Source organism: Aythya ferina (genome assembly GCF_964211825.1).
Source record: "Aythya ferina genome assembly, chromosome: 21".
NCBI lineage: Eukaryota > Metazoa > Chordata > Aves > Anseriformes > Anatidae > Aythya > Aythya ferina.
In genome coordinates this window covers 6,248,544-6,276,036 of record NC_140319.1, presented here as the reverse complement: position 1 = coordinate 6,276,036, position 27,493 = coordinate 6,248,544, and the positions used below count along the sequence as shown (strand labels likewise).

At 40.7% G+C, this 27,493-nt stretch overlaps 3 protein-coding genes and 1 long non-coding RNA gene across 12 annotated transcripts; 2 read left to right on the top strand and 2 right to left on the bottom strand.

Annotated features, from left to right (window-relative positions):
* Positions 1-118: 118 nt before the first annotated feature.
* Positions 119-9,254, bottom strand: PARK7 (Parkinsonism associated deglycase). 6 transcript variants are annotated; one of them, XM_084495043.1, is made up of 7 exons: positions 9,087-9,254; positions 5,442-5,573; positions 4,718-4,819; positions 4,014-4,073; positions 3,113-3,182; positions 1,136-1,222; positions 119-569 (listed from the first exon to the last, which is right to left on the bottom strand). In XM_084495043.1, exons 2-7 carry the CDS (start codon positions 5,529-5,531, stop codon positions 409-411), a joined length of 570 nt encoding a protein of 189 aa, XP_084351169.1. In that variant the 5' UTR covers positions 5,532-5,573; positions 9,087-9,254; the 3' UTR covers positions 119-408. The 6 variants fall into 6 exon arrangements, with proteins under 6 accessions (XP_084351169.1, XP_084351168.1, XP_084351164.1 ...); XM_084495042.1 differs by lacking the exon at positions 9,087-9,254 and adding an exon at positions 8,000-8,106; XM_084495038.1 differs by lacking the exon at positions 9,087-9,254 and adding an exon at positions 7,654-7,685.
* Positions 8,000-14,105, top strand: TNFRSF9 (TNF receptor superfamily member 9). 2 transcript variants are annotated; one of them, XM_084495036.1, is made up of 7 exons: positions 8,000-8,633; positions 9,270-9,368; positions 9,657-9,794; positions 10,226-10,292; positions 10,380-10,516; positions 10,741-10,875; positions 12,666-14,105. In XM_084495036.1, the coding sequence occupies exons 1-7, from the start codon at positions 8,093-8,095 to the stop codon at positions 12,788-12,790; spliced, it is 1,242 nt and encodes a 413-aa protein (XP_084351162.1). In that variant the 5' UTR covers positions 8,000-8,092; the 3' UTR covers positions 12,791-14,105. The 2 variants fall into 2 exon arrangements, with proteins under 2 accessions (XP_084351162.1, XP_084351163.1); XM_084495037.1 differs by lacking the exon at positions 8,000-8,633 and adding an exon at positions 9,051-9,183.
* A 6,739-nt stretch (positions 14,106-20,844) lies between these two features.
* Positions 20,845-25,926, bottom strand: LOC311422213. 2 transcript variants are annotated; one of them, XR_014685226.1, is made up of 4 exons: positions 25,601-25,926; positions 24,856-25,063; positions 24,358-24,474; positions 20,845-21,489 (listed from the first exon to the last, which is right to left on the bottom strand). It is a non-coding gene; the product is annotated as an uncharacterized lncRNA (long non-coding RNA). The 2 variants fall into 2 exon arrangements; XR_014685227.1 differs by having other exon boundaries at positions 25,684-25,925.
* UTS2 (urotensin 2) lies at positions 22,072-26,111 on the top strand. 2 transcript variants are annotated; one of them, XM_084495035.1, is made up of 4 exons: positions 22,072-22,243; positions 24,391-24,492; positions 25,048-25,091; positions 25,829-26,111. In XM_084495035.1, the coding sequence occupies exons 1-4, from the start codon at positions 22,141-22,143 to the stop codon at positions 25,943-25,945; spliced, it is 366 nt and encodes a 121-aa protein (XP_084351161.1). In that variant the 5' UTR covers positions 22,072-22,140; the 3' UTR covers positions 25,946-26,111. The 2 variants fall into 2 exon arrangements, 1 of the variants encoding a protein (XP_084351161.1); XR_014685225.1 differs by lacking the exons at positions 22,072-22,243; positions 24,391-24,492 and adding an exon at positions 24,804-24,925 and having other exon boundaries at positions 25,829-25,909.
* Positions 26,112-27,493: the final 1,382 nt, after the last annotated feature.

Here is a 27,493-nt window from a genome sequence, read left to right as displayed (position 1 = left end):
AAAAGAACCATGTGAAATACTAGATAGAAAATGCTTTGAACAGTACATTGTTAGCCATGATGGTAAAAAGGTGCCACAGGTCTGGGATGGGAGAAGACACAAAGAAACACCACACAAGCAGAGTTGCTTCATTTTTATTTATCACTAAACATTTGTCCATGTGATTTGTAAATGCCATCCAAGAGATAAGATTATTAAAAGCTGGCTTCTTTTTAGTGATAAAGCTTTTTGCTAACAGGATCCGGGAACAAAGACCATTAGTTTGTAAGACATCCCAATACAGGTGAGTACTGCTGCTAATTTCAACCGCAATTAAATGGGATTTACAACAGTGCATCTTTTTGTTATTCTACGAAGGATAAGATTCTCCTTCTGAAATTGTTCTAATTCCTGTCCCACACCAACTCTTCACTCTTTCAATACTAGGGGTGCCTTCACCTGTTCAGCCACTTCCTTCCCCATCAGTGTTTCAACAATGGCCAACCCAAACTCAAAGCTGGTACCAGGGCCACGGCTGGTGAGGATGTTCCCATCTTTCTCCACGCGGCTCTCGGAGTAGCAGTAGTGAGCTGGGGGTGGTGGTGGTGACAGAACAGAAAGAGAATCAGTCTCCAGCACAGATCCACAGATGCCACAGAGCACAAAGCTGTCTCCCACAGGGCACGGCCCACAGGCTATGGCAACTGAGCAGTGTTGGCCTCTGACAACATCATAATGCTCTACAGTATGCATCTCAAACACCTATGCAGGCCAAGCCCACCATGGGTTCTGCATCCCTATCCCTCCAGAACCAAGCAACCCATCACTGCACATGGTCCTCAGAGAGAAAAATGGCCCCTTGAGAGCTCTGCCAGCTTATTCACATGGCATGTGAGCACACCTCTGATTCCACAAGCTCATTGAGAAGCGCTCACTGTGCCTCTTGGCTCCCATGGGGTTATTTTTGGAAGTCAGACTGCATTTGTAAATCAAAGAACTAAGGAAATTCAGAGATACAAAATAAGATACAAATTCAGAAAAATTCAGAGATACAAAATAAGATACAAATGTTATTTACCTTTCTTTACATGAAGAGTTCAGCTAAAATAACGTCTGAGAAGGGTTTAGAGAGAAACCTATAAAATTAATTACATACCTCCATTCATCATTTTATCTTTGGCCAAGGGATGTGTTGTGACTTTGCTTCCAAACCCTATCCCATGTGCCAGAAGGGCAGTAGGACCTGTATGGACACACAGTTGCATCTGTGAGGAACTTTTCTTCTACAAACACTTAAGAACATACATTCAGGCACTAGGCCCTCAAAGGCCCAGATCTCACTGTGGGAAGACTACTTATAAAATTGATGCTGACTTTACCTCTGAAGCAAAAAGCCTCAAAAAGAACATAGCTGTATACTCTCTCCCATTCTATTATACAAAATGTCTTGTACAGAGAAGCATATGAAGAACAGAAAGTTTAGAGAACACTCAGCTTAAGCACCTATCCTACCAGTGACAGTGCTGCCTTATGAAAGAATCAAGAACAATGGTCACTGCACTTTTTATTTCAAAAACTGCTTGAAGTTAAGTAGTGATGAGTCTATATTGTAATCTGAACATAACTAGGTACAGTTATCTTACTACAATGTTGAGTCTTGACTTTAGAGACCTAACTGATAAAATTTCACTTGAAAAGGCTGTTACATGTTGGAATTGTATGCCAAGCAGTATTTTGTACAGATTATGGGCTAACAGCTAAGTTTTGGGTTTTAACAGCCTCTTTTCTTTTCTTCACTTCCTCCTTGGAGGAGGAAGGAATTTGTATAAAGTCTTATAAAGTCACCCAACAGAAAATCCTTAGGGGAATTCCAAAAGAAACTGAATATAGGATTTGCCTGAAGCAAATTTCGTTTCTGCACATTTGATTCATTTCTGATATAGTCCAGGAAATTATCTTGTGTTCAGCTAGAAATCAGCTCTGAGAAGCATTATACCCAAGATAAATGAACTCTCCTGTTTACAAGCAAATGCCTTTACTGGGCCACTAAGAAGTTGTAATCGTTCTGCAACAAATATGGATAGAAGAGTAGAAGACCACCACTGCCAAATTCAAGAATATTAACAACTCTGTATGCATATTGCCCAACTGAGGAACAAAACCAAAACCAAACCAAACCAACATCTATATACAAGACTCCCAAAAGATTGAAAAATATTCCATAAATACACTGTTATAATGTATTTTATAAACTCATCATCACTCTCCTTATACTTGCCTACACATACCTAAGCCAACCTCTCAGTTCGATTGCTGTTCTGGTTTTGGCTGGGATATTTAATTTTCTTATTAGTAGCTGGTGCTTTTAGTGTGGGAATAACGTTGATTAACACACTGATGATTTAGGTGTTGCAGGGCAGTGCTTACACTAAGTCAATGACCTTTCAGTTTCTCATGGCTGTTCTGCCAGTAAAGAGGCTAGGGGAATGCACAAGAAGCTGGGAGGGGACAGATGACCCCAACTGGCCAGTTGGATATTCCATACCATATGATGTCACATACAAATTTCATGAAGAAATTAACTAGATATCTGGCTGTGCAGAATATGTAAAGAGACAACCCTCTTCACAGAGTGATTCCATCTTCTGCTTCCACTCAGCTGAGGAAGAGTGAGTCTGTAATTCTATATTTACAACCTCCCTTCTGAAGCTAAAGGGCAGAGGAGAAGATGTGAGACAAATTTATAGTAATGATGTTCTGCCAGCACTGTGTCCTTACAGAAAGATCACCAGAATAAGCAAGTATTTTGAAAAAAAAAAATCCTAGAACTTATTTTATTTATTTATTTATTTTATTTTTAAGACACTAACCTAACTGATTGGAAAGAACTGGGTACCAAGCAGAACTGCAGAATTTGCAGGATAATTATTCACAATATTCCATTGACCTCCTCCTGCTAAGTTTGCACAAAATTCAAATGTTCAAATTTGTATTTGCATGTAGTACAAATTTCTGCCACTAAGTTACAGGAATAAAGATTCCTAAGCCAGGGTAACTCTTTGTATGCCCCTTCAAGTATATCCAAGTTTCAATATCCAAATATTTTACAACGCAAGATATTTGATTGACTAACCTGCACATATAGCAGCAATCAGGCCTTTTCTGCTTTCCTGATCCTTCAAAATGTCTTTAACAGCAGAAGACTGTACAAAGATACAGGAAGTCATTGATTTGGGTTGATTATATGAAGCATTGTTGAAATATTTTCCATTGCAAATTTGTAAGCAAGATTTACAGAAACAGCTGACAACTCTCCATCCTAACTCAGGACAGAGGGCAATGAAAACATTAAGGGGAGGAAGAAAAACTGAAACCAAAAAGTACTTCCCCCACAAACAATTTGCAAGGAAATCAGAAGGAACTGCAAGGAAATCCTTGACCTACATAAAAGCAGGCTATTCTATGGCCACAGGAAGTCATTGTTCAAGAACTTCATGAGACAAACAGGACAGAGCATTCACCTCCAGCTAGTTTGCATCATTCTTAAAGATTTATAACATATATTTGTCTCACATTCCATGGCTTAGAAACTGTGTGATATTATCCGAGTGCTATTTGTCAGATTCACTCGTTTGTCTGCCTGCCTTCCATATGGCATAAATACTACAACAGTTTTGCACCTGAGAGAGACTTCTTGAGTAAAAGCACAAAGAGTCCTCTGGGTTTGTCCTGTTTCAGTCTTCATGTAACTAAATCTTCATTTGCAATTATTTCAGTTTCATGAGATTATGAAGAAAGACCTTTGCACAATTTTGAGCAGTCTTCCATTTTTGCTTAGCTTAACTAGGCACTCAAATCCAAGAATTTACAGAGTTGTCCCCCTGTATATATGCAAGAAGGCTTAAGATTAACAATTACTTACCTCTTACTCATTTACTCAGATGTCGTACCGAACTTGAAGAATTACTAAACAAGTGCAGACCACCTACTACCCATGAGAATGCTGATCAACCTTTAAAATACCAGAACTTTACCTCTGACAAGTTTTGCGCACCGAGGTTACCTCCAGGCAGGACAATGACATCGTAAGGCCCCTAAACAAACAAAAGACAAAACTGTTCTGTTGAACATTGGCTGGTATATTTGTCCTATTGTTTTAAGGACACTACAGTTGAGTCAAGTGAGAGGCAAACGGATCTGCCTTTTCTTCCACTGAACGACACTTTTAAGAACACAGAGGTAGATCCAATTATGGAACAACATATTATTTCCTTTTCCAGCAGCAGCCTATTATTGATGAAGTCTGTCACAGAACAAACTTCTAAGCCTAGTGAATTTACAAGCTTCAGCAAGCAAACTGCAGCTCACGCACTGTGAGGACAAGTGTTTTTGCTGAACCTTCTTTAGTGTTGCTTAGCTTTCCATCAGAAGTTTTTTGTTGTTCCAAATCATGATATTTTGGCATGCTGACGAACATGAAAAATAAAGCCCTATGTTTGACACTGCACACAAAAACAATACTTCTTCAGAATTATGAAATCTTGGCATGCTGTGAAGTAGAACAACACTGAAGGGACAATTGTACTGCAGGATGGGCAGGTCTGTGAGTCACTATGGCACAGAGCGAAGATAATACACAACATATCTCTAAAGGTAACGTATAAGCTTTAAGAATTAATTTCTGAAACTGTAAGAGAGGCCTTATTGATCATTATACCAAATTGAGGTGATGACCAACCTCTTTTCTTGCATCTTCTAGACTGGCATCAGGACAAATGAAGACATCTCGACTGCACTGCACTGGATCTTTTCCTGTTAGGCCTGCAACAGTCACCTTGATCTAACAGAAGAATATGTATATCATTACAATTCAAGAATTTAGGACATTTTTCTTAGCTAGTAGTTTTGAAATGGTACATAAAATGAGCCAAGCAATATGAAAAACTGGCAAAAACAGAGCAACACTTAAACTCCAGATGATAATACTGTGTACAACTACAGATGCAAAAGTTAACAAAGAACATTCCACTAGGTAGAATTCAAGTTAATAACACAATTTTAAAAGCTCAAGGAGAATTATGTAATGTCATTAGCTTGATGAATACTGAGCTGGTCAAATGCCTACAATAAAAACAAAACAAAATAAAAACAAAACACCCTACTGCTATTCATGGGAGTAGACATGGTTTTTGATAGGGTAAGATTTACTTGAAACATCTGCTCTAGTTCACTTTTAACCTCAGGCTCATATTTAAATGTTTCTTTAGCAGAAACGTAACTTGTTACGTATGCTTATTCGGAGCACAACACAAATAATTCCAACCAGTAAGAAGGCATAGATAAACTTTTACCATATGCTACAGACTCCACCTTAAACTCCCAGTAATGAACATTAATTTGCAGCAAAGATTTTCACTTCACCATGCACTCATTAAAAGACTTTTCATTGTCTGCATACTCACCCCAGCTCTTCTCATAATATCAGTGGGGATTACAGTTTCCATTTCCTCTGCCCCTTTTGCTAGAATTACCAATGCTCTTTTCGAGGCCATGTCTTAAGGGGCTGCTGTTGAGTGAGAAGTTTGTGAAAGAAGCTAAGGGGGTTGGGGTGAAAGACAGGCAGAGAGACAGAGAGTGACGTGGTTAAAAAGCAAATCCCTTAGTACAAATCCTTCCTAACAGTAAAGTTTAGCAGCAAGTAATTTGCATTTTTTACACTACCTTCCATTTAAGCAATGTCAAAACCATTCACTAGCCTTAACTGATATTCATAGCAGTCTTATTTAACCAAAGAGCTTTTTACAAATAATTGCAATACTAAGAGATTAAACCATTTGTGCACTGGGAGACACAGACCATCAGCACCAGAACAAGAAACAACTTGGCCTGATCAAGACTACGTGAATTCAGTATGCCAGAGAGAAGGGCTCAAGGTGGGTGGCAGGGTTATTTTCAATTTGCACACCCTCACTCATACCCAGACTACTGACTCCTACCCAGGTCAACATTTACAAAAAGAGCTTGTATGAGCTTTGACCTCATGTCTGGTATTTAGTTTCCGCACAGCATACTTCATTAAGTTTCCTGTGACTTACAATGACTCTATCAGTGCCCCTGCAAAGCCTGAGCAATAGATTTTCTGGGTATTTCACAATTTTGTGGGGGAGAAATGTGTGCACATGTGTGATGGGGGAGCAGACCACAGAATTTAGCAAATGGAAAGAACTAGGCTTAAGAATATTTTTTTTTTAGCTCTTAAATTCACATGAGGTGAGTGACCAAATTTCCACTGGAAGGTTAAGTTAAAGTAACTTTAACTACATCATGTAAAAACACACATTAACTTATGCTGGTCTGACAGAAGTCTTTGTAAGCATCTATGATGTGAAAGAAGGCATTTCACAGATCACTAACTCTATGAGACAGATTTTTTTTTCTTATGTAAGGAATTTCCACCCAGAAATGCACACGGAGTACCTGGAAGCTCTTCTCAAAATGACATCCACACTTAGTTGTCTTCACCAAAGAAAACTATCCCCTCCCCCCGCTTCAACTTCATGTATTTTCAGGTTTTGTCCTTACAGTAAGCCTCTTTTTGAAAGACAATTTCCAGAATGCAATAGCATGCAGCAGAATGCCCTGTCATGGAGAACCAGCCTCAGCAGGCAAATTCAGAGTGTCAAATCCCACTTTTAGTGAGGTTTTACATACTGTCCAACACAAGGCCAACTGAGCAAGTACACTGAAGTCACATCATCAGCAATGATTTCAGGACAGCCCAGAGATATGCAGGAGCTCTTCTGGATGGTGTATGCTTATTGTGACAATATTTCTTACAGATTTGACTAACTAGAATCAGACACCTTGAATAGCCACAATGCAGAAATACTGCATCTACTTATTAATGGGGAAAAATACTCTAGGTAAGTAGCTTGTATCCCTCTCTTTCTTTAGCTCTTTAGATGCAAACAGGCATCTGATCCTAAAACCTCTTTTCCCCAACCTTTCCCTGCCACCCTTGGACATTTATTCTGATATACTGACAGATTCCTCAGTTTTAGTACTGTTTGTTATGTGGGTGCCTATGTGGATACCTGTCATGCCACAAATAGTACTAGGGGAAGATTAAGCTTTCTGGGAAGGTAGAACCAAGTTGTGCAGACATAGCAGCCATCTCCTTTAGCAGGCTGTATACACACATTAAATACAAGCCTGTTTGCTTCCCAGCGCCACCAACAGCACAGGCTGCCCCAAATCTTTAAGCTAAATATAATCCCCTGCGCAGTGCATGCAATTTGCTCAAGATGGTCGCTTTTGGCGGGTGGCTGAATCACAAACCGTAGAAAGGCCAAATAGAAAAAAAAAAAAAAAAAAGGAACGACTACAAAAAGAAATCACTTTCCAACGTGCTGACCAGCAGGAGATATTTTCGCCTCAGCCACGACGACAAGAAAGCGACCTCCTCACCGCGACCGCCGCCAGGCTCCGAGACACCCCGGCAGGCCTCCGGGCCTCCCGGCACCTCTCTATCGGCCTCGGGAACCCCGCTCCCTCCACGAAGGGCAACCGGCAGCCGGCTCCTCGCCCTCTGGACCCCCGGGGGGGCTCCTCCGGCCCGGTACGACCCGATCCAGCGCCCCGCCGAGCCCCGCGCGGGCGGCGGCTCCGACTCACCTCAGCCGCAGCGCGCTCGACGCTGCGCGGCCCCGCCCCCACCCCCGCGCCCGCCCCCTCGGGCAGGACCCGGCGCTCGGCCCCGCGCCCGCCCCCCATTTTGGTTGCTCCTTTGCCCCTTTTCGGCTGACGAAATGCATTTTTTTTTTATTTATTTTTTTTTTTCCTCACGCGTCACCCACTCACGGCAGCATAATCACACAAGATACACGCGGCTTTATAAGCGAGCTGCTTCTGCTCTCCGCCAGGCAGCCCTCAAAAAAAAAAAAAAAAAAAAAAAAAAAAAAAAAAAAAAGCCGCGCGGAAGCACAGAGAGAGAAAAGCAAAAGCAAGTTAGCTCGGTTACTCTCTGCTTCCCATCAGTGAGCGATGTTCGGTCACGTCCTGGGAGGCAGGGCCTCAAAATGCATAGCGGTTGTTTGGGAGGACAGACATCTTCATGAGGAGCCCCCTTTCCCCTTTCCCACCCCACAGGGCACGGAATATCCCTTTGGCCGGCTTAGCTCAGCTGCCCTGGGGATGTTCCCTCCCCATCACTTGCTGGGACTCCATCCCAGCCTGCCCCAGCACAGCCCCGGCAGCCACTTCATCCACCGCTTCTCCAGTGACGGGGCGGTTCAGCAGGCACAGAAGCACGGGTCACCCAACCGCAAGCGCGATGCACGACGAAAGTCCCGACTGGAAACCCTCCCGGCTACGAGTGCAGCTCCTGCCCCTCTCCCGAGGAGGTGGAGAAAGGTTTTGTGTGCCCGAGGGCTGTCGCGGGCGGAGAGCGGCCGCGGGGAGCCGCAGGGGCGGGGCCGTGTCGCGGGGCCTCGTGCCTCCAGGCCCGCGGGCGCGGACGAGCCCTGGGCCACCCGACGGCCACTTCTGGCCCCGGTTTGCCGGGCACCGCCGTGCTCGGCCCGGCCCGGGCTGCGGCATCAGGCTCGGAGCTACCCGAGACGGCGCTGAGCGCCTGAGGGTCGCATCTCCTCGGGGTGCGGTGCCCGTAGGGCCACGCGTGCTTCGCGCTGTGTCTCGTATTTGCGCGCTGTCCCGGCACACCGAGTGCTCTCCGCTCGCCGCCGCCGCCGCGAAGCCGTTTCCAGGCTCGGTCGCAGCCCCCCTTGGCCTCCCAGTGCCGCCCCTACCGCACCCCTCGAGCCGGGCCGTGCCCAGCGACCGGCTGGCGGCCAGCACCGGCCGGACCTCCGAGCCCACCGCGGGCTTTCCGCGCGGGCCTCAGCGGGAAGCCCCGACGGGGGGGGGGGCGGCGAACGCTGCCCGGCAGAGTCCGGGGGTCGCGCCGGCAGGCCGGAAACCCCCGCCGGGCCGGGGTTTCCCCGCCGCCCCCGGGCTGACGCAGCCGAGGCTCGACGGGGGCTGCCCCTAAGGGCCGGCGCCCGCCGCCCCGCGCGCACTTCGAGCCGTCCGCGCCGCCGCGCACCGACCCCATGCGAGCCGCAGCAGCGCGGCCGCTTCTCCCGGCGGCGCTGCTCGCTCTGGCGCTGGCGAGCGCCGCTCCCGGCGGTGCCGAATGCCCGGCGGGTGAGAGCGACGGCCGGGCACGGCTGGGTCGCGGGGAGCCGGGCCCTGCGCCTCCTCTGCAGCTTTTGTCTGTCTCGGCCCTGCAGGTACCTTCGTGGCGAGCGCCGGCTGCCGGCGGTGCCCGGCCGACACCTTCTCCAGCACCGCGGGACTCAGCAGCTGCACCATGTGCCGCAAGTGCGAAGGTATCGGGAGGCGGTGGGGGTCCGGATGGGGTGGTGGGGTTTAACCTCCGCCTGGATTGGGGAAAGTTTAAAAAAAAAATAAAAAAAAGGAAGAAAGAGTACTCATTTGTCATGTCGTTGTAAGTGGAGATGTTACCAGTGAAGCAACGTGATGCATCTCACTGAACTGACCAGCTTTAATTTCTGTAAGAGTAAAGGTCCCAGGCCTTTGCTGCACTAGTTTTTGTGTATTTGCTTTTTTTTTTTTTTTTTTTTGTTTGTAACATCAGGCTCATTTGCACCTTCCAGGAAGATTCACGTATTCAAAAACGTGCTCACCAACAAGCGATGCCGAGTGTACCTGCAAGGACGAGTACCAATGCGGTGGCAACGGCTGCTCCCGGTGTGACAGCTTCTGTGGCGTGGGCAAGGAAAGAACTGGGAGCGGTAAGATTGCCTTCCCTGCTAGCTTAATGCGCTTGCATCCCCAGCACCTTACACAGCACGGCCTCTTGCACGTCTCTGAAAGAAGTACAGCAAGGATGTCCTAAGATAAAAGCTGCTGGTGCTGTTTGCATGCTGTGTGCAGTGAGCGCAGTAGCAGACAAGCCCACTGAAATCACGCACCAGTTGGTTCTCTGCATGACACTTCTTTTGTTGCCAGCATGTAGGAAACTTTATCCAAGTATTGTACTAGTACATAGCTCACAGGGATGGGCATGGGGAAGGACTTGCCATGAATGCTTAGAGCAACATAATAAGATAAAAGTAATTCTGTGAATGTAGATCATAGTTACTCTAAGCTGTTAAAAATAATGTTTCACGTGTTGTTTTGTATGCTCGTCTTGTAAAAACATATCTGTCCTTGTCTGTTGAAGGTTGCCAGACTTGCCGTTATGGAACTTTTAACGACCAGCCAAATGGCTCCTGTAAAAATTGGACAAAGTAAGTAAGCTAAAAATAAATGCTGTAGCTTGACTGGACTTTTTTCCATTTTTTTTTTCCTTTTTTTCCCCTTTAAATGTCTTTCAGGTGCTCGGCAAACCAGGTTGTGGAGCCTGGAACTGCATCAAAAGATGTGGTTTGCAAACATACTTCAGATAACCCCACTTTAGCCACTATTCTACCTACCACTTCTCCTGGGATTCCACTTTTTGTCACTGTGCCAGGTGAGTCACTGTGTAATATTGCCTACAGAGATGAGGAATCATGACCAACATACTATAGCTTTTTCACTTAGTGTTTAAAGCATGAGAAAGTCCTTTCTCATATCCATTTTTCAAGACTAATCTAGAAGCAGCCATGTTCAAATGGAGACAAGGAAGTCAACTGATTCAAGTGCAGTAGAATTTTGCTCCGTAGCACTTCGTAAAGAATGTTCTTTGCTTCGTAGGGAAGAATATCCAGATGGACATTATCAGAATTTCACTTGCTGTAGCTGGGCTGTTGTGCCTAGTGTTTCTGCTACCTTCGTGTATATTCTTCAGCATCTGGCAGAAAAAGAAACTACATGCTGTCTTCAAGAAAAGTAAGATAGATCTGCTCCTCAATTTCATTTATCTTTTTGAAACTAGACAGAAATCAGGAATCCACATTTTTGAAGTCTCTTTAAAAGGTAGCTGCAGATATTTTTTTTTTCTGGAAGTTTGAAATAGTAACTGAAAGGAAAATTAATTTTGTTAATTTTTATTAAAAGTAAAAAGAGTTTTTATTAAAAACTCTTAATTATCAGTGGGTGTTTTAGCGGTATTACAGGCTAACTGCAAGCATATCCATAGAAGTGAAGTATCCATGCAGGTGGAAGAGCTTAACTGAGCTTTACTAATCTAATGTAAGGGTCAGTTCTGTCACTTTCAAGTACCATCCTTGGCATGCATGGCAATAGCACCTTCCATTTCTGTCTGTCAGAAACAGTATCAGTGGCCTAGTATCAGTATCTCTGAAGTTTGGCTTCAGTAGAAGAGGGGTTATCAATCACAGAATTTTTAAGGTTGGAAGGGACCTCTGAAGGTCAGCTGGCCCAATGCCCTGCTCAGAGATACTCAGAGCAGGTTGCCTAGGACCATCTCCAGGCAGCTTTTGAAGATCTCCAAATGAGGAGACTCCACAAGCTCTCTGGGCAACTTGTGCCAGTGCTCAGTCACCTGCACAGTAACAAAGTGCTTCCTGATGTTTAGATGGAACCTCTTGTGTTCCACTTTGTGCCCGTTGGCCCTTGTCACGGCAGTGGGCTCCACTGAAAAGAGCCTGGCTCTGTCTTACTTGCACCCAAAGCTGGAGTCAGGTCTGCACTGTAGTAGCAGTTGGAACATGCTGCTGAAGAGACGCAGAACCAGCCTGAATCTAGCACTGCCCTCTGAGGAAGCACAAGATTACTACACAAAGATGAGGTGGATTGCATCCAACAGTTTAACAAGTTCTAGTTTGGCTCTACCTAAAGCTTTTTTTTTTTTTTTTTTTTTTTTTTTTTTTGCATTTAGAGTGAACTGTACAGTATCTGTATGTATTACCTAAGCTTTCCAATTATTTGGAGAATACTAGTCCGTATTACCTTGGATAATGGAAAGTGACTGTAATCATAAGTTAAGCTACCAGAAGAAAATTTGCTTGCAGTTTCCTAAGTGTTCCAAATCAGGACTTTTCTCCCAGTCCTTTGCAGCTGACACTGACATAGCTGTTAGCAAAAGTATGTATTATCTTAAAATTAACTGGAAGCAACAGACTTTGGAAAGGAGGGGATGGGTGGTCCTGTGTGGAGATAGGAGTTGGACTTGATGAGCCTTGTCAGTCCCTTCCAACTCAGGATGTTCTCTGAGTCTGTGATCTTGAGACTTCTAAATTGTGTCTGAGTAAGCATGTACATGTCACTCTTTTGCACTGCCCTGCATAAAAAAAGTTAATACTATAATTACCCTTCAAACTAGAAGCAACTAGAAGAAAATAACAAGGTTGTTTGTGTTGTTGTTCTGTTTTTAAATTTATCCTAACAGATAAGGGGTTGATCTTTTAGGGTAATTCTGAATACAGGAGAGTATGTTACTCAGACAAAAATAAACAAAAAAACAACAATTCCAAGTTAGTCTTCCTTTCATCCTTGTGGCAAACAGTACAAGTAGCAGCTGTTGCATTAGGGAAAACAAAGTACTATAAGTTAGTTTTATTAGAAATAGTGTTGTTGAGGAATAATTTCACGCCAAATTACGGAATCACGTGGAAAAATAATTCTTGTTGACTTCCTGCAGTTGTGACTTGAGGAAGAGTGAAGTAGGATGGTAGAATAAAAACAACAGAAAGTGAACATTTGCTCTTTTTCTTTAGTGCATACTACACCTGAACAATCAGTTCAGGAAGATGCCTGCAGCTGCCGCTTTCCTGAAGAAGAACAAGGTGAATATCAGGACTGTGGCAAATCCACAGAATTCAGAGATCTTTTGGAGAAATAGGAATTGGACTGTCCAGGTCAACCATATTTGTGTTTCCTTTTAGAATACAGAACAAGAACCTGTTTACATAAATAGGGAGAAAACATAATCTGTGAATTTCAGAGTGCTACATAGCCCAGTGAGGAAGGAAAAAAACATATCTTTCCTAATTTTTTAAAAAGTAAAAATATATAAAAATATCTAGTTTGTTGACTTTCTTTATCTAGGACTAGGAATCATATTTCTAAGAAGTAGTGCTCAATCTAAATTTAGTACCGTGCTTAAAAGAGATAAAAGAAGGCAGTATGGCTTTCTCGTTCCTCTTATAAACGGTGTCTTAGCCATAATGTACATGTAGTCTGAAAGCATTTGTCACTAAAAAGGAGATCAGTAGCACATCGGAGAGCCACATGTGATGTTCATGGTCTCTGTGTTACCGTTACCAGTTCAGCTGTCCTCTTGAGTGTAGAGCTGCAGCTCCTCCTATATCATGGCTCAAACCCAACAGTATTGGGTTCCTTTTGCAGCTACAGATAGATCTCATTTCAGATTTTCAGTTGCCATCAGACATGGAAACAGATACCTGGCCTGACCACCACACGCCTCCTTGTGTAGGAGAGGAAGATATAAAAATCTAGAGCTGTAAAGTGTTTTATAACAGTTTGTGTGTGCTGCTGTATTCTGCTGATTGCCTTAAAAGAGGTAGTGGAAACTCTGAGAAAAGCTGTGGTTGACTTGCTCTTAGAAAGGGATGTTACTGTGCAGCTGGACTGTAACACATTCTGTTCTACAGTGTTCAGCTTTGATCTTTTAGGTGATGTAAATATATTATGTACATTGCAGATGAGGTATATGTAGAACGTGATACATTTCTGGTACTATTTCTGTAACTTTGAGGTTGGAAAGATTTTAACATCAGACAGTGTATCTGTCTTTTTGATCAATTACTGTTACTTTGGTCTTAAAGAGAAAAAAGAAAATGAATGTTTGAGTCACTGCAATGATATCATTTTTAACCTTTTTCAAAACCAAATATTTTATTTCTTCAGTAAAAGTTGTTCAAAAATAGAATGAAAACCCACCAACCTGTCGTGTAAAGGGTAATTTTCCTATATGATTCCAACTTAGAGAAGGATGCTGTTGTGTTTGAAGAATAACAGCCCATTTCTTCATTCAGCACAAAATCAAGATAGCAGATTATTTTCACCAAACCATGCTTACTAATTTTGATAAACTTCCTGTTTTGTAACTTCTTATACACCTTAGGAAATCAGTGTAGTAACCCTGAACTGTAAAGTTAAGTATATTTAAATAAATTATTTGTTTTAAGTCCCTAGTCCAAGTCTCCTTTCATCTCTATTCATAAGAAATAAGTGACTAGTAAGCCAAGTTCACAAAAACTTAAAAGACACAGATAGGACATACGAAAACCTACCAATATTTATAAATCAGAGTGGCCTTTACAGCTGGGGAGGATATTTTAGAACCAGATAAAATAGTTCTGCATACATTTTGAAATACCCAGAAGACTGTGAAAAAATACAGATTCTTTAATATCTGAATAAACTTACCAGTTCACATAGAAATAATGCAGATCAGTCCTTCTGAGCTGTAACTGTTGTCTGCTTTCTGAAAATATTTATTTTCTGAACAGTCTTTTTAATTTACTGTGTGGTAAGCAAAAAGAAACTGGGAATGCCATGATGACTCCAAAGCAGGCCAGGTGGCTGAGAATGAGGTAACAGGACAGATGTAAGCTTTTCGCATTTCCATTTGTTTTTTTTGGAAGTCAGAAAGTGTCCTTTTAGCCAGACTGTGTGTGGAGGCCTTGGTGATGTCAGGCCTGAATTTTGAAAGCATGGAAAAAGGAGACAGATCCTCTTTAAAGCTAAGTTTAAACAGGGAAGCCTGCTGCTTTTTTATTGCTTCCAGAAGCAGTACCATTTCCTGACACAGTTACTGGCATCAGTGTTTAAAACCTTGCTTGCCAGATATCTTGAATTGCGTGGTAAAGGAAAGCAAAAACTTCGTAGCAAAAGGTTTTCTGTCCCTCATCTCCAATTATTCTATGAGTAAACAACACCTAGGCATGCTTGTGTGTTCCTGATACTTCTGGGTGGGAAAGACTCTGAAACTGTAATAGCTTCTTGTAAACATATAAACATATCATTTTTTTAAAGTATAAACATGAGTTCTTATTTTCACTTTTTCTATCAGATCTTTTATACTTACTCTGCTATTGCATCAAGTATCTCCTGTCCACTGTGAGCTCCCTCAGGCACCTCCTTCTGCTTCAGTGTGCCTTCCTTCAGGTGCAACAATTGCATATCTCCTTCCAATAGCAAAGAACAAGACCTACAGTTTAGTGAGTATAGATGTAGCAGAAGATTTCCCAGAAAACATGTGCAATGTAGAGAAAAATTCCTCTACACCTCGCACGGTGTCACACTCAAAACATTTCCAAACAGAATCAATGCTGTTTGAAGAACAAAGGACACAAGTATATTGTACTCCCCAAATGAAGCTGTTCACTAACTGAAAACACTTACCAACTTGTCTTTTCATAAATTAAAGCTACTGCACAGTTATCTTTGACAATCATTCTGACTAACCACGTAAAACTCTCCATAAAGAGATGGCACACCCTGAACAGATGTAACACAGGAAAAATTATTAAGTAACTCACACCACAACACTTGTGTTTTAAGCAGGTCACAAAAATTGGAGATAAGTTTCACTATTAAAATTATACGAAGTTTTATTCTATCAATAAGCATTACCTCACTTGTTTTTTTCTCAGCTACAAATAAGGCTTCCCTGATACACTGCTTTCTTCAGACTCTGTCCAAGGAAGTGCTTCATCCCACAGTTTTTTTCTTGGGTATGTGTGTGTGGGGAGTGTTTTTTGTTTGTTTTTTTTTTGTTAGCTGAATGTCATGAACAGATACCTGAGCATCCTTCTATCCCTGGAACTGGCATGAACAAGGCTGTTGGATTTGTCATTACCCTCACTGTAAATAAGAGAATGGAAATTCCCTCTAACCTCAGTTTGGCAAGAGCTAGTTATGATATCACCTATTATGTTTCCATTCACCTTACAGATCCTGGATGTCTGCCAGTGAAAGCAGCATATTATTCCCACAATCCTCTGAAGCAAACTGGATTTTTATTTTAGTGGAAAAAAACACCAGCTGAACATCCATTGAAATCACTTCAGATTTCTCCTGTTTGTCTAGCCAGTTTGCATTAAGAAAATAAATCATTTTTTAATGTGATGAACCAAGTGCAAAACCCCATACAAACACACCTACTTCAATTTAGGGATGATTTAGTATAGTGTACCTTAAACCTGTTAAATCAGTTTACATAATCTAAATTGAAACAAGTCATTTCAAAACAAATAAAATGTCCAATCTAACAATTTAAGTCAGCATGAAGCCAAATCTTAGGTTACATTTGTACACTTTTCCCCTGCACACAAGCGCTTTCAACAGGTTTAGAACAAATGCTGTTCTGGAAAAAGAGGCTGGTGGACAGAGAGGTGAAAAAGAGGTGAGAAAGACAATTTACATCTATCTACAACACTATAGACTTGAGGAATGTTTATATCTTTAAAAAAAAAAAAAAAAAAAAAAAAAAACAACACTCACAGTGTTGATATTTTTATAGTTTCCATTTAGAAAAGTATAACCCATTTAACCAGAAAGAGAACACCACTCTAGGCTGCAAGCATGCCAAAAAAAAAAAAAAAAGACTACTGTTACTCAGTATACAGATTTTAAAACAACTTCGAAAGAGTAGAAAAGAATTCTAAATATATCTATGTATATAAACACATCAGCATCTAAAACAGAATTTAAGTATCTAAAGCATAATACATTGTTTTCAAACTAGAATGGAAAATACAGTGAACAGGTACATGAAAGGAATGATGGGAAGAAACACTATTTACTCCAAAAGAGCTGCAACATTGCAAGTCAACACTACAGTTGTCTCATCAAGCTAAAAATCTCATCAGAAAGCCAGAGATTTTATGATGATGATAATGATGATTTACATTGTCATTATTATAGCCAGTCATAATAATGAATCTTTTTGACTTGTTGTGGTACACCTAAGTAAGTGCATTATCTTATAGAATTAGAGGTGTAACCACAGCAAATGCTCGATGGTTCAACTCAGAACATGAGTTTCAGTTCTAATAATAAAGGAAGCTGATATTCTCCTCTCTAACTGGAGAGTTAAAGGATTTAGAAATCTGAGCAGGCACTCGACTCAGGAAGCCTACAGACATGAAAGTAACCTATTCTCTTGTCATTACATCTCTAACTTTCTGCATTCATCAACAGAGTAGGCTATGATTGTAAATACTTCTGCTCATATGGAACAATGAGGCTGGAACATACAACATTTATGTGTTTTTCAAAAGTGATTAAATATGCCTCAGGGAATTACTGAATATGCAAAGGACTTACAGTGCTGTGGCAGTACTAATTATATTATGCTACATAACTGTTTCTGCACCTTCTTCCAGTGATGCCTAATGACACAGAAAGTGATCATTTAAATAAAATGTTAGTATCGTGGCAGAAACAAATAATAAATGAAGAAAGCTCCCATTATCTAATTCCAGTGTAGTAAGTAACATTCCATTTGCCAAATCAGAAGACAAAGCTCTGGTAACTGCTTTCTTCACCTTTGTTAATCCATACTCTTGTTTATCACCCCCATCCCCAAGAACGGACTTCCACTAAAGTCAAGATCAGTCAGTCAGTCAGTCATTATGGAGAAAATCGGTTACTACTTGCAGAAGAAATTATTTAATAAACTGGAGTCCATCTCTTAAACAATGAAGAGAAGATTCTATGTGGCTGACTGCCAAGGAATGTGCATTTCTCTACACAATAACCTTGAAAAAATTGCTTTAAACCTCAAGTTGCCTGATGAGACCTATGCCAACTTTCCCCTTGTTAAGCATACACATTTGTCCTGAGATGTGAATCACTGAGTCTGCAGAGATTCCATTTAATTAACAAACACACATACACAAAAAAAAAAAAAAAAAAAAAAAAAAAAAAAGATTAAAAGGATTATGCACTTGGAAAGCAAAGTAAAAGAATTAAAGTCAGATTGTGTTAGCCATTCATTTACTGCCTTTTAGTAGGACAGATAAATGCCAATGATTATTAGGAGACCTCTTTAATTACTCAGTGGCTTCTGTCCAAGCACTAAACTTCTTCAGAACTGACTGAAATTTGTCCTCTGATATCACTTGCAGGAGAGTCAAAAGCTACTGTATTTTGCAAAAATGAGTCTGATAGTGATCTTAAGCCTCTGTAGTAAAAACAGGAAGAATGTGTGCAACAAATGAGAAAATCTGAATAGAAAAATAAAAAAAGCAGAAAGACACCTCTGACAAAATTGCTTTTGTTCCATCCTAACCCATCCTTCACTGTAAATTCCAGGCTTTATCCTCTTGCTCCTAAATTAATGAACCAGGGCACTATATTCAAAGGCAGCAAAATCCTAATAAGTCTCTAATAAATTGTTTTGTAATAAGAAACCAACAAGGTATATCATCATCCAATTAACTAAGCATGAATGTCCCAAGTGGGGAAGTGTAGAAGACAACTCTTATGCTTCACCATCTCTTGTAATTTATTGCTTTAAGCTAGAAAGAATGCAAAAGAACAGCCTGACCTGCCCACCTCACCACCCACACTATGAAGAATCATTAGGTTATTGCTGCTTCTCACAGAAGCCAGGGAGAGTTTAGGATCTCAAGATCAGAACTGCAGGGATGCAAAGATGAGAATAAGCCTATAGTACTCAGAGGTAGAGAGAAACAGAAAATGACACTAAGCTCCGTAGTTCAATTTGCTGAGGATGTAATTTTCTCAGCAAGCTAGAATACAAGGGCAGGGGAGCAAGGGAGAGCTATCATAGAATATCCCAAGTCAGAAGGAACCTGCAAGGATCATCAAGGACAACTCCCGGCTCCATATAGGGCAACCTAATTGTTAAACTCTATGTCTGAGAGGATTGTTCAACTGCTTCTACACTTCCAGTGTAGATTTAACACCAGCAGCACCAGCAGCAAAAAAATAAGAAATACATTGGATGGAGACTTCCTCCAGAATAAAAATCTCTAACCTTATTTAGTCTGTTTTCACATTCATAAATAAATAAATAAATAATCTTTAGCTGAGAAAGGTATATGTAATACAAGAAGAGAAGGAAAACAAGCTTTTTCAGAAGAGAAAACGAACAGAAGAAAAACAAAACAAAACAACAACAACAAAAAAACCCACATCACTCCACTGCTACTTTTCCTCAAATTATTTGTATTAGAGACCTAAATGTTAAGTCTACGCCCCACCGTTAGACTCAATGCCGGGTTCTGCTCTTGAGGCACTCTAGGTTTTTCAGAAGGTTTCTCAGCGCCACCTTCCGGGGAAGCAATTTCATTATCAATTCCCTTAAATCGACCAAAGGACAAAACCAGCATGAGCAGAGAGAGAATGTTTTTCTATGAAGAATAGCCTGAAAGAACTAGGTACATGTTACTAGTCAGGGCACGCTGGCTACCTGTTAAAGAATACAGCCACCCTAAAGTTAATTTAACCCAATTCAGAAAAAAATGAATGTCCTCTTTAATATCTTTATCTTTTTAATATCTTTATCTTTAAAAAAAAAAAAATGTCCTCTTTAATATCTTTATCGATGATCTGGATGAGGGGATCGAGTGCGACCTCAGTAAGTTTGCAGATGACACCAAGTTAGGTGCGTGTGTTGATCTGCTCAAGGGTAGGAAGGCTCTGCAGGAGGGTCTGGATAGGCTGCACCGATGGGCTGAGGTCAACTGCATGAAGTTCAACAAGGCCAAGTGCCGGGTCCTGCACCTGGGGCACAACAACCCCAAGCAGCACTACAGGCTGGGAGATGAGAAAATCAATTCTCAAATTTTCAAAATGCAATTCACGTTTACTTCCCTCACCCATGTATTCCCGGTTTTGTACCTTTGTTTAGGATGAGCTGTTTCTTTGCTTTGTATAATGACGTGTGCACTGTCACCTCAGGAAAATGCCTTTGACATTTTGGTGGAAGAAAGAGTGTTTAAGTGACAACTTCAAATCTGAGTAAAGGCAATAATCTGTGGGCAAGTTGCCTGACTTCTACATGACGCACTTCATGATTGCTCTAAGAGGCTGAGTCTTCCTCGTCAGAAGACAAAGGACGTAAGGTTGCTCGTGAAGAGTGCTTCATTAGCTTTCCTTGGAGGATGCTCAGAGTGAATATTGATAATGCCATTGTCATTGATAGTTCACTGAAGGAGAAGCATTTGTACAGAGCATCCAGCACCAACAGTGAGATCATGCATCAAATCAGACCTAATAACTGTCCGCAGTTTTGGAACGAAATGTTGCATGACTCAGATGAGGAGAGAGAATTCCTCTCTACCTACTTATTTATCTTGTAGGGAAGCACAGGGAAAGAGGCACATGAAATGTATTAGCTTAATTCTGTAGGAAAATTATTTTGTCACATCCGCTCACTTCAGTGAAGTCCAGAGAAACAGGTTTTATAGTTCAGACACCAGCAGCATGAGTTCTGTAAGTCAATACTGGACCTCTCCATACACACAGGATAACAGAAGAACTTATATAGAAATGAGGTTTGTTTGAAGGTCCTCTGTCACCTCCTCCACCCTGTCTGTGGACTCAAAGCAGAGCATTTAAACTTACATGGAGATTCTCAGGACCTTGTCTAACTGAGTTTTGAAGTTCTGTTCCATTTCATGCTTAGAGCTGGTCAAACCTGACTGGACACACTCCTGGGCAACCTGCTCTGACTTAGCATACTTCAAGCGGGATGATTAGTCTAGATGAACTGCAGAGGTGCCTTCCAGCAGCAATCATTCTGTCATTCACAGAGTCTACAGCTTTTCTGGACAACCTGTTAACCATGCACATGTAAAGCATGCTTTCTTTGAATTAAATCTGCAGCAGAAATCCAGCTATTCTAATGTAACAGATATTGATAATTTTAAGATAGTTCTAGGAGCCACAGAATTCATGACATAAAATTTTAATCTTCAACAGGAAATGTTAACAAAGAAAGAAGGAAGCAGGTAACTTGTGGAACTTACAGTTATCACAATTAAAAATATCAAAACAATAGTGACATTAGTTAGATTTCATAGTATTTTGAAACAGATTTGAAAGCACAAATATTTGATTAGAGATGCAGAAAAGAAAATTATGGAACCTCTGTTACTAATCTTAACACACATCAGCTTTTCCCAACTTAAGAAAATTCAAATAAAATTCTTAATTTTTATTTTTTTAAAGTTTCTAGATTGTTAGATATGGTGCTCTGTAGAGAATGAAGATAAATTGTGTGAGTTCTTAGATATAAAAATGAAATTGTAAGTAGAGAAGACAAAATGTATCAGATAGATGGAAACAAGCTAAAGTTGTAAGATTAATACACTAAGCATTGGCTAGTATACAGAATAAAGTAGTTACTTGGAAGTAAAGAAAACAGAAGATAAAGTGAAATGGAAAAGGGACACCCAGTCCAGCGAGGCACCTGCATTCAATACCAGCCAAAGTAGTCTACATGCATTCAAGCAAGTCTCCATGTGGAAGCTCCACTTTCTCTGTCAAGATGATTCTCTAAGGCAACGTTGATCTTCTCAAATAAGTAGATGTGAAATACTACAAGGAAAATCAAACAAACAAACAAAAGAAGCATCAACCAACCAAACAACCCACTACACTAACATTTTAATGTAAATTAGCTAGGTATTTTAGCTTTCCTTTTTTGCTTCTTCTGGCACAAGAATGCCAAACATAACACATCCATCCATTTCACAAAAGAAAAAAAAAAAAAAGCATATTTCATATCAGATGCTTTGCGTCAAGCTTGCTAGGGCTCATAAATCAGCTGTCTTATAGCCCTGGTCATTTCAACCAACGTCTGACCCTTTTGTTAACTCATGATTTATAACTGGAAGTTACTTTTCTTTATGCCAGATATATAAACTTTACTGTGCTTGGTTTGATATAATATCCATTTTGTACACCAAGCTGTAAGACAGTAAATTTATTGTCCGTGAACTGTTACCTTGAAAAATTACATCAATGCAAAGTGGTTTCCATTTAGAATCAATGGGCAATAAATTCATTGGATTTTTTTTTTATATATTTTTTTTTTGGTGGGGGGGGGAGGAGTGGAGGAGGCATGATGATATTTATGAGGTCATGAGCAGCTATATAACGAGTAAAACTGGGAGCAGAGGCAACAGTGAGACAGGAGTTCATAGTTCCAGGGGTCGACAAAGACAAAATATATTCAACACAGCAACAATGCACAAGCTGGTATTCTGCTGTCTCATCATCATCAGCTTCTCCTGTCCTCTCTTTTCTCTCCCCACCATCAACACCAGTGAGATGTCTCATCAACTCTCAGGTAAGATTCTTTTGATTTTAGTGGTCATAAAACAGTGGATGGAGCATTGCAACCAGAGGAGAAGCATGTATGCCTTCAGAGGGGACCTTTATCTGTGCTGATCAGCTGGAGAAAAAGCAGGAATGACTTCAGAACACTGGCAGCACAAGTAAATCATTGGTGGGTGCTACTGTTGTAAAATGGGGAGGTTGGGTGCCCTATAAATTTTTTCCTGCTGCTTTGAGATCCAAGGGATGATCTGTTTGCTGAATGTGAGTTGACAGATACAGCACCTATCTCTGAAGCAGCTTAAGTAGGCATTAGGTAATTTAAAGAAACTTGTCACTCCACTTGCCACACTTTAAAATGAGCTGTGCTTAACTAAAGTTATGCTTAACTGAAGTTATATTTTAAAAGGGGGTAGCCTACTACAGTCCTATATAGATCAAGAACAGGCAAGCCTGCTTTATGCTACAAAAATAGCAATGTATTTACTTGCACTAATGCAGACTCCATCCAGCCCAGTGAAAGAAGTAAACTTTGCCGTTCACAAATTTTGAAGTCATACTGTAGGTCAAGACTAAGATGTATCATTAAATTGCACACAGAGTCTGGAGGGTTACTATCATCAGACCCAAGCAGTGCTGGACGACTTTGTGAAATGAGCTTGGTAAGAACAGGCAAATCAAAAACTAAATTCTTTCACAAAGCCAACTACGAAAAAGCAGCCATTGTAGAACCACTTTGCAGGTGAAATAGTGGTTGTGTTGTTTTATTGTAGAATGGTTTGGGTTGGAAAGGACCCTAAAGATACATTTATAGGTTTGCTTTGTAAATCTTGGACTCATTGGGCTTATTTAATCTTACTTGCAAATACAAAAAATTGCTAGGCTTGGTAAGACAGAAATAGAACTCTATATTGAAGAGAGTTCTTTTTTGTTGTTTGTTTTTAAATCTCAAAGGAAAGTTGCTTGCCAACACTGCTCTGAATTAAAAAACAATACGGGGCTCGAGATATGAATTGGCTCAACATAGAATAGGGAATTTATAGTATTCATATTCAGTCTTAAACTGAAATCCCCACTGTGCTTCGCAGCTCTCCTTTTGTACATTTGACAAACTAACAACTTGGATGTCTAAGGTCTGCAAATATCTTCATAACAAGCTTTTGAACTGTTGGGGGGGTTATTTGCAACAGTTTGTTTTCTTGTATATTTCCTAGTGAGAAGTCTCACCCATCTGTGTGGGTAAAAGCAACTAAAACTACATAGTACAATCCAAAGTGTAACTAAAAATATATATATTAATAAACTCAATTAGAGTTTTGCAATACCTCCCTCTCATTGTCCACTATTTTGAATGTCTGCTATTCATTAGCAGAGATTAAATTTACTGTTCGGATTACAAAAACCTTATGTTATCTCAAGTATAACACCACTAAGAGCTCCAGTTTGCAACCCACTTTGGGGAAACAGGCTGGTTAAAGAATTATAAATTCTCTATGCACATACAAATCAATTCCATCAGGTATATTACTCTTCATGAACCAACAGGTTGGTGATCTGTAGTGGTACGCACTTTGATTGAGAAAAATGGTAGAAATGTACCAAGAACTATTATCCCTGCCCTTCTCCCCATTTTATTGCATTTAATAGTTGGGAAATAGAGCAGGTTAATAAGACTTGAAGGGGAAATGTTATCCTTATTCATAGATAAACTCTACCACAGGGACTAGTTGATACAGAAATGGATTGAAAAGAAAAAAAAAAAAAAAAAAAAAAGAAAAGAAAAAAAAAGATAAACCATACAAATCTGGGGTACCTATAGCTGGTACCAGAAGGATTACTTTGTTATTTCTCCAAGCAATGTGAGAGGCTGCTGTTAGTTTAAATTAAAAAAAAAAAAAAAAATCTTAAAGAAAGATCAAGAAAGATCTACCAGAGAAATGTCAATCTGAGATTAACATCAGGTGACTTTTGTCAAAGCTCTGAAAGGAAGAACTATTCCCTATTGCAGTCATTAAATGAAGATGCATAATTCAAAATTTCAAGATAATTTGTTGGTGGAGCCAACATATTTGATCAGAAATCATCTGACACTGAATGAAACAGGGATTCAAAGCAAAATACCCTTACCATATGCCTGTCTCTGTTATCTTCTACTTGCAGCAGATGAAGATTCAAGATTAAACCTGGAGCGGCTGGGCAGCACTTCTCTGCTTCAGTTTCTGCAGGATCTCTTGAGTACACTGACTGAAGACAATAAAGCAGGTGAAGCTTTACCACTGCAATTTATGGCAGAGTGCCAATAGTTTGCGTGTGCCAGTAGTGCCAATAGGATGCAAGCATTCACATATATTGCATCTTAGCTCCCAGGCAATTAATGGAAGTACTTCATTATGCATAAGCAACAGTCCCCTGTCATTTAGTTAACTGAGACATTGGGGAAACCTGCTGAGCAGCCATGTTTGCAGCTTAGTAGTAGCTGGAAAAGCTTTCAAATTAGTTTAGCAAAACCACCATATAGTAAAATCAGAGCAACGCTTGCAGAAAGTGCAGAATTAATACTCATAGAATGTTTGGGGGTCCACAGATACAAGAAAGGCCTGCTGAAAAACATATTGCAGCTAGTACCTCAGATCCGGCAGGAATGATGGGCCACAGCAAGAACTGGTCGTGCTACAACAAAAGGGTTTCCTTTCTGGTACTCTGAACATTCCAGTTCAAGCCTTCTGTCAGTTGTAGCATTATGGCACACATGAATGAATCGTGTATGTTCATTATTTCTAAATGACAAAACTTTTCATTTTGTCTCCCCTCTACCAGATCTTAGCTCCAACAGCTATAACACAAGGGAAAATGTAAAAGAGGTAAGTAAATGACCATCTTCCACTAATGCAAGAAATTAAGACCCCATCTTTTAAACTACACAGAGTTGTTATGAAGACATCATTTAAGATCCACAGACTTAATAAACAGCACAGACTAAAGTATGCCACAAAATTCTTGAAGCTAGAATCACTTGGCAGTTAGGTTTGCAGTGGGAAAAAATAAAAGAACAATGAAAACAAATTACATAAGAACAACAACAAAAAAAGTAATCTAGAGCATTTCATTCTAAAAAGAAAAAAAAAAATCCTACAAAACCAAAACACTTCCCCCCCAAAAATAAAAATAAAAATAAAATAAAATAAAATAAATAAGTAAATAAAAAAGGCTTTGTCAATAAAGGCCAAAAGGCCGATTTCCAGCTTTGGCAGGCCTACTTAGTACACCAACCAGTATAAGGCTGCCTGTCACTTCTCACCCACTACAATATAGGCTACACAGTACATTCAGATTTGTTATAAGCCATTAGGTAATTTGAGAACATCATTACTGTTTGCTTGCCTGCCGGCAAATATGGGCAGAAGACATAGACATAAAGGCATAAAGGCAGAAGACATGGACTATATTTAGTACATCATCTAAAATCTGAGGTGTACACTGGGCAGCCTCTCCTTTCCCCCAGTCAGAACACAGTGTGAGGTGATCAGATGGGGGCAGTGAAGAGCGTGCTTTTTCTCTGTTTATAACCCACTAGTAACCTAATGCTGTTTGACTTCAGATTTTCTATGGAAATCACCCACGAATTGCTTTGCTGGGCCGCCTGTTGACCAAGGACAGGAAACAGTACAAGAAACGTGGGAACCTTTCTGAATGCTTCTGGAAATACTGTGTGTAAAGAGGAAAACAAACTCTCTGAGTTTGGCTACGTAATTTATACATATGTCTGAAAACATGTATATAGATTTGCCTGATTTAAAGTGAGAATGAAGGAAATTGAAGACAGCTCCTAACTTTAAACTCTACGCTACTTGGAAATTAATAAATTCTTGATGTTTTGCAAATATTCTGTGAGCAGCATAGTATTTTCTTAGAGTTCAGCACAATGGGATGAAAATAATGGTACAAAGCGACAAATATGCAACCCAAGAACTTAGGCAGGGGGAGCACGACTGTCTATGGTGGCAAACTAACCCGAAGGGTGATGCCTCAACAAGTGGCCTCAACCATGTCTAAATCTAGAGGCATGAGGACTTTTTCTTTGCCGCCTCATCACTTGGTATAATTTGATGTGTCCAGAAGGAACGGCTCTGTTGCATTTCATGATAATACTTGCCCACTGAAGAATGGCAGCTTAATAGCACCCAGTCCCCTCCTGACACCCCCAAGGCACCACAAAAACAGTAGGCATGTATCAGGATCAAGCATCTGCTTCTACTATTTCTGAAGCGTCCACTCCTAAATGAAGTCCAACCTAGTCTACTTGCCACACATTGACTAGTAACAGCTGCCTAGCACAACAGAATTGCCAGTGTATAGCACAAGCTTTAAGAATTGCAGCTGATCATCATGAAGTTTAGCATGGAGGGTCAACATTAGAGTTGACAATGTCAAGGCTTTCAACCCAGATTGTGGATAGTCAGTGGAGAAGGGCAGGGATGAGATGACTTAACAGCAGAATTCCAGTACTTAAAGCAGGGAATATTACAGAAGTGCATAGCAAAGAAAAAAAAAACAAAAAAAAAAAAACAAAAAAAAAAAAAAACAAAAAAAAACAGGAGGTGTCTCTTCTGAACTGAATGATTCTGTGACTCTGTAACTTGCACTCACGTGGCTGTATACACAGATGTGTGAAGGTCATATATGGACACAGCTCACAGGTATTATTAGGACAAGCCACCTCCTGCTCAAGTACTCAAGGGCAATGAAATTTGCTCCCGAGTCACCACACAATAATGTTACTGTTACCTTGGCATCTAAAACATATGAGAAGGAAGAGATGCTCTTCAAATTGCTTGGGCCCAAGCGCTTTTAAAAACTTCTGGAAAAGGGCTCTAGTCTGGCTTTCATCTTAGCGGAGACTGAAGGGAAACCTCAATGCAGCCTATGGCTTCCTCACAAGAGGGAGCAGAAGGGAGGCTCGGGAGGGGAGATCTACCCCCTCACAAAGGTGGATCTCTTGTCTCTGGTGATGACTGTCACAAATTGTTGATGTTTTCTAACCTGTTGGGCATTTGGTATGTCATTAGAACTTGCGCCGGTGTGTGATCCATCATCACCCAGGCTGACTCACATTTGGATTTATGAGGTGTCTCTTTTCCTTTTGCTTCTCAATTCTTCTCTTCTTTGAAAGTTTTGGAAGAATCATTACTGGCAAAATACTTGCTGCTTTTCCCACTACCTGCTGAGAATTACCTTGAAAAAAATGAACTCAGATGTGTCACAA

Coding starts and splice junctions, on each gene's coding strand:
- TNFRSF9 (XM_084495036.1), top strand. CDS start 8,093: ATGAGGAGCCCCCTTTCCCCTTTCCCACCCCACAGGGCACGGAATATC. Junction 9,369..9,656: donor CATGTGCCGCAAGTGCGAAG/GTATCGGGAGGC, acceptor TGCACCTTCCAG/GAAGATTCACGTATTCAAAA. Junction 10,517..10,740: donor ACTTTTTGTCACTGTGCCAG/GTGAGTCACTGT, acceptor TTTGCTTCGTAG/GGAAGAATATCCAGATGGAC.
- UTS2 (XM_084495035.1), top strand. CDS start 22,141: ATGCACAAGCTGGTATTCTGCTGTCTCATCATCATCAGCTTCTCCTGT. Junction 24,493..25,047: donor GACTGAAGACAATAAAGCAG/GTGAAGCTTTAC, acceptor CCCCTCTACCAG/ATCTTAGCTCCAACAGCTAT. Junction 25,092..25,828: donor CAAGGGAAAATGTAAAAGAG/GTAAGTAAATGA, acceptor GTTTGACTTCAG/ATTTTCTATGGAAATCACCC.
- PARK7 (XM_084495043.1), bottom strand. CDS start 5,531: ATGGCCTCGAAAAGAGCATTGGTAATTCTAGCAAAAGGGGCAGAGGAA. Junction 4,820..5,441: donor ATATTATGAGAAGAGCTGGG/GTGAGTATGCAG, acceptor TTCTTCTGTTAG/ATCAAGGTGACTGTTGCAGG. Junction 3,183..4,013: donor GTGCGCAAAACTTGTCAGAG/GTAAAGTTCTGG, acceptor ATCTTTGTACAG/TCTTCTGCTGTTAAAGACAT.